Here is a 4,853-nt window from a genome sequence, read left to right as displayed (position 1 = left end):
TAGTTGCCAGCTGGGGCTAAACCATGACATATCTCTGAGTACTTAGCAAGGGGCACTGGCTCCAAGTTAAGAGGCCACGTCTAATGTCTCAAGCATTTCAGCACTTATCTAAAGCATCTAAATGCTTACATTCTGTATAGGATCCTATCTATAGCTTTGTGGAAAGGCTAATCTGTAACATTGTAGGAAAAGTAGTTTATTTTTAAAAATACAGGATCTACAGTTTAGTACTACACACTGATTTGATTTAGCTGCTTTGGTATATTGGGTTTGCGAGGCAAGGTTGTGGTAGTGGTGGGGGTCACAGGGTTGGCTTCTGTGAGAAGCTGCTAGAAGCTTCCCCTGTGTCCGACAGAGCCAATGCCAGCTCGCTCCAAGATAGACCCTCCGCTGGCCAAGGCCGAGCCAACCAGCAACAGTGGTAGCGTCTCTGAGATAACAGAGTTAAGAAGGGGAAAAAAAATGGCACATAGCATTTGTAGCCAGAGAGAGGAGTGAGAATGTGAAAACAGCTCTGCAGACACCAAGGTCAGTGAAGAAGGAGAGGCAGGAGGTGCTCCAGGTGCTGGAGCAGAGATTCCCCTGCAGCCCGTGGTGAAGACCATGGTGAGGCAGGCTGTCCCCCTGCAGCTCCACCGTGGAGCAGATATCCACCTGCAGCCTGTGGAGGACACCCATACTGAATAGGTTTAACATAACCCAAATGAACTGATTTCCTGCCCCTCACCAAGAATTTTAAAAGTTGAAAATGCAGTGGCTGTCAAACTGCTTGTACGTAAAAATTCATTCTTGCTGCAGGTAAAATTCCCCCTGAAATGAAGTTTTCAAAGTTACTGCAAGCCATTACAAGTTTCAATCGCTATTACCTTGATATGTTGCATGTTATACAAATGCTTGTTTTTCAGGAGCATGGTACATCATAATATAATTCATGCTGAGGAACTAACACGTAGCAGCAGCAAATAGCTAAGCACTTGCCTTTGCAGTATTATATCACGTTTGCAGGTCAGTGTAATAGGCTGCTCATAACAAAAATCCCACATTACACAAAGAACGTCATATAAGACTTTGCAAAGGCTTTCATTCCCACTCACAGTCAGAATACCTGCCATACCACTGTCCAACTGTACCATGGTTCAACAAGCCTTTAGTGCCTTGCTGACCTGTTTTAAGATGCTGAGGGGTTATTCTCACTCTGAGAGTGACAAAAGACATTTATGATTACTTCTTCCTACATTTGTTTCCTAGTATATCATCAAAACCCACATTTTAGATGCACTCATGAGCCCTGTGAATACATAGATGTGCAATATGTACAAAATGTATTTTTAATTTAACAGCTTCAACACCACTTTCAGACTTTCAGGAGGACCAATTGGAAGTAGAGTGAGTACAGTATATTTGTTACATACTAAGAGAACAGCAGGGCAAGATTTCTCTCTTTTTTTTTTTTTTTTTTTAGAAACAGCCTAAGTCGATACACTCAATTATTCAAAAGCATTAATATAAGAAAGTACAGTCAGGCACACTCCAATTCCAAACCTGGCTGAAAATTTCTTCAGTGATTTGCAAAAGCTGGTACATTTGTTGACTGCTGATCCTTCAGTACTGACAAAGCAGTATGCTACTTCTGGAAATTCATGATAAAACCAAAGTAATCATAGAACAGCCTCAGAAGCTTAAAGTGTCATTAAAAAACCAAAAAGAACCAAACCACCAAAACCTAAAGTATTTTCTCTTCAAGACATCTGAAAATCCTCCAAGCCCTTGCAGTGATTACAATCTTCTAAATTCCCAAAACTTTCATAACAGCATCTTATAATCACTTTTTTAAAGCAGAGTTTGAGAGCCAGCTGAGTGACCCAGTAACACACCATTTATTGTTTATACCCAGCATAATTAAGTCTGATCTATTTGTGTGTCAACTTTCCACACGGACCTTCCCAGACCCTTTGGGTAACTTCTGTCTCAACTACAGCAGATCTCCAGTCCCTTTATGTCTGTCAGTATGTGTGCTCCAGGCTTGGGAGTTTCTTTTTATCCAAGAAGCAATGACCTACTATTCAGACAATACTTTTGCAGGCCTATCAGAGCCACATAACAGTGAACAATAGCTAAGACTGGGTATCCCTCTTAAACTATTCCCTCCCAGAACAGCACTTAGAGCCATTATTCAAGTTACTATCTTTGAGATAAATTCTGACTCTCCATGCTAGGGCACAATGAAACTCAGTCCATAGTGCTGATATTCCATTTCTCTTGCAGGTGAGTTCTTTTGAGTAACACATACAAGCCTCTAAGTTCAGCACAGAGATAATGGTCCTTTTCAAGGTGGAGGTGCTATCAAATGAAAAGTCAATTAAAGGATTATTTTTCATGAACTGTGTGTAAACATATATTTTAAGGAACCCCGTATTTCACTGAAGTAAAACATGTATAAAAGGTAACATTTTCTGGATAAGACCATTTATTTTCACAAAAAGATGAGTCTTCACAATGAACTGGAGGCTGCAACAGCTGCTCTCTTGGGCTTCGGCATGGTTCCCTCATGGAATCCATTCCTACAAGTAGAAATATGGTTACCACTTTTTGAAAGGATTTCTGCTCCAGGTTATTTTCTATCAAGTAATGTTTTAGATCAAGTTCACCAGTTTTTTTCAGCTTCTCTCAGTAATGCACTGAAATCACTATAGAGTTAATGTGTTCAGATATTTTTAATAAGAAACATCATTGACAAGCTGTTTGCAATAAGCAGTATGGTTTTCTCTCTTCTGCTGAAGTAAATTTGACTTCTTCAAACAGGAAGATTTCAGTAACTGAGTAAACACTGCAAGACTGAATCAGATACAGCACAACCCACTGAAGGCACTCCTTACTTTGTGTTCCTACTACGCAATTCAGCAAATGATTTCACATGTTAGTACTGCAGTGCAAGTCAATTATGTCTCCAACCAGAGATTAAGACAGGCATGAGAAGAGTCAGCCCCAAGCTTGCTTTTGGATATGACATTTCTACTTCAGCAACACTTGGTGGAAATCAGGCTGCAGTTGCACATCATAAGGTATTTTCTGGCTGCTGCTGGGAAAGACTGCGCTCACCAAAAAAACCCTCCAGATAAATGGATCCCTCAACTACGCCTAGGTCCAGGACTCCAAGAGACTTCTACTTTTCACTATTAAATCCAATCTACATTTTTAGGAAAAGACTCTTGAATAGCTTGGTATTTTTCATCCAGCTTTCTGGTGTATTAGGCCAGAAGTTACAGAGCTCTGTTTTAGAACATGGAGGTCATACAAAAGAAATCCTTAATGAGTTTAACAGTACAGTACCTTGTAAGTACAACTCAAAGCTTTATAACACATTTTAGAAACCTGTAACTCAGAATCTGATGTTATAGTTACTCACTGTTAACTGAACTCCAAATTAGAGAGTGACTACTGAAGTATTTCAATCCTGAAATTTTTTTGTGGGCAAGAGAGGATTGGAACACATTTCAAGAATTCTCTCTTACAAAAACCCACACTTCAGCGCAACCAGCAATTTCACTGACTCTCAAATAGAGGCAATGATACACAAAGCATACCTTTTCAACTGTGGGCATTTTACTACAATACCCTCTGTATTCTGTACTATCTACACTTAACAGAAACATCAGAGCTTGCTATACATCCTATGTATTAACAGCAAGTGAGCTTTTTATAATTGTGAGCATGTTCCTTTGAAGATATAAGGCATCATTTATTGCCGCAATATATTTAAAAAGAAAGACCATACCACATTAAGTGTACTAAATAAGAGTGTTAACTTTGAATAGTGAATTTTATAATTCTGTGAAATCCATGCAAGATTTCACATTACACTAGTTGGTAATGTTATACCTGAATTGACGGTAGACCCTTTTCAGGTGCCTCATGCGACCAGTACCAGTGGTATTGCGTCTTTTAGCCTTTGCGCTCCAGTTATCTAGAACACAGAAATTACTGTTACTCATCTGCACCAAATAATTAGTTGCACAGTACATCTGAATAGCACAACTATTTAATCTGACAGAAACAAAAGAAAAAAAATTATAAATTAAGTCAATTTCTATGCAGTAATACTGCATGTTAGCTGAAATATATTTAAATCAGCATTAACTTCGGAAAAAAGCTCCAAACACTGCAAGTTGACACAGTATTCTTCCTTGGTTGGAAAAAAGCCAGACTACTGAAGATGACAAAGAAACACAAGTCTGTTACTTACACTTTCTCTTACGCTTAGCGGGGTAACCACATTTCCCACAGGCAGATTTCTGCAGATGGTACGCCTTGGACCCACATCGACGACACAAGGTGTGTGTCTTATTTCGTCGCTTACCAAATGACGATGTACCCTTCGTCTGAAAAAGATTTCAGGACATTGCACATTTTAAATATCACTAGCACTTGCAAGTCATGTAAATCAAAGCATAAGCTCCTCTAAAAAAATGCACAAATTCACAAAGTCCAATAAACACGTCAGAGGCATACTGAACTCTGAAACACCAACTTAGTTTCACCTATAGGTATCCTCCATTTTTAGAAAAGTTCCTTAAACCTCTCTTCACCGTTCCTACCGCCCACCCAGTACTGAAATAAAACGAAGCCACTGAGTGGTTATCTCCAACTCCCTTCTCATCTGCCCCAAATTCATCAGCGATAAACAGCAAACTGCTTTTTCCTGAGTAAAAGTATTTATTTCACGCAGATCAGCCGTATACTCACTACAAGACGTTTTAGCGACCAAACCCCTTCTTGCTACGTTATCTGAAAAGGCTGCCTCATCCCCAGGGAGAGCGCCGGCCCGGCCAGGCCCGCAGCAAGCACGGAGGAAA

General features: G+C 39.8%; 1 protein-coding gene across 1 annotated transcript in view; it reads right to left on the bottom strand.

Moving 5' to 3' along the window:
* Nucleotides 1–2,355: 2,355 nt before the first annotated feature.
* LOC104616845 (60S ribosomal protein L37-like) overlaps nt 2,356–4,853 on the bottom strand; it is a 2,825-nt gene continuing 327 nt past the window's right edge. The window contains exons 2-4 of the mRNA XM_010281989.1: nt 4,244–4,379; nt 3,880–3,964; nt 2,356–2,561 (exon numbers count right to left, since the gene is read on the bottom strand). Coding sequence (XP_010280291.1) covers nt 2,492–2,561; nt 3,880–3,964; nt 4,244–4,379 — 291 coding nt within the window. The 3' untranslated portion in view covers nt 2,356–2,491. The remainder of the gene's footprint in view (nt 2,562–3,879; nt 3,965–4,243; nt 4,380–4,853) is intronic.

The sequence above is a fragment of the Phaethon lepturus genome, unplaced genomic scaffold (genome assembly GCF_000687285.1).
Source record: "Phaethon lepturus isolate BGI_N335 unplaced genomic scaffold, ASM68728v1 scaffold22652, whole genome shotgun sequence".
Classification (NCBI taxonomy): Eukaryota; Metazoa; Chordata; class Aves; order Phaethontiformes; family Phaethontidae; genus Phaethon; species Phaethon lepturus.
The sequence above is the reverse complement of the archived record's forward strand: the minus strand, read 5'-3'. Positions and strand labels throughout refer to the sequence as shown.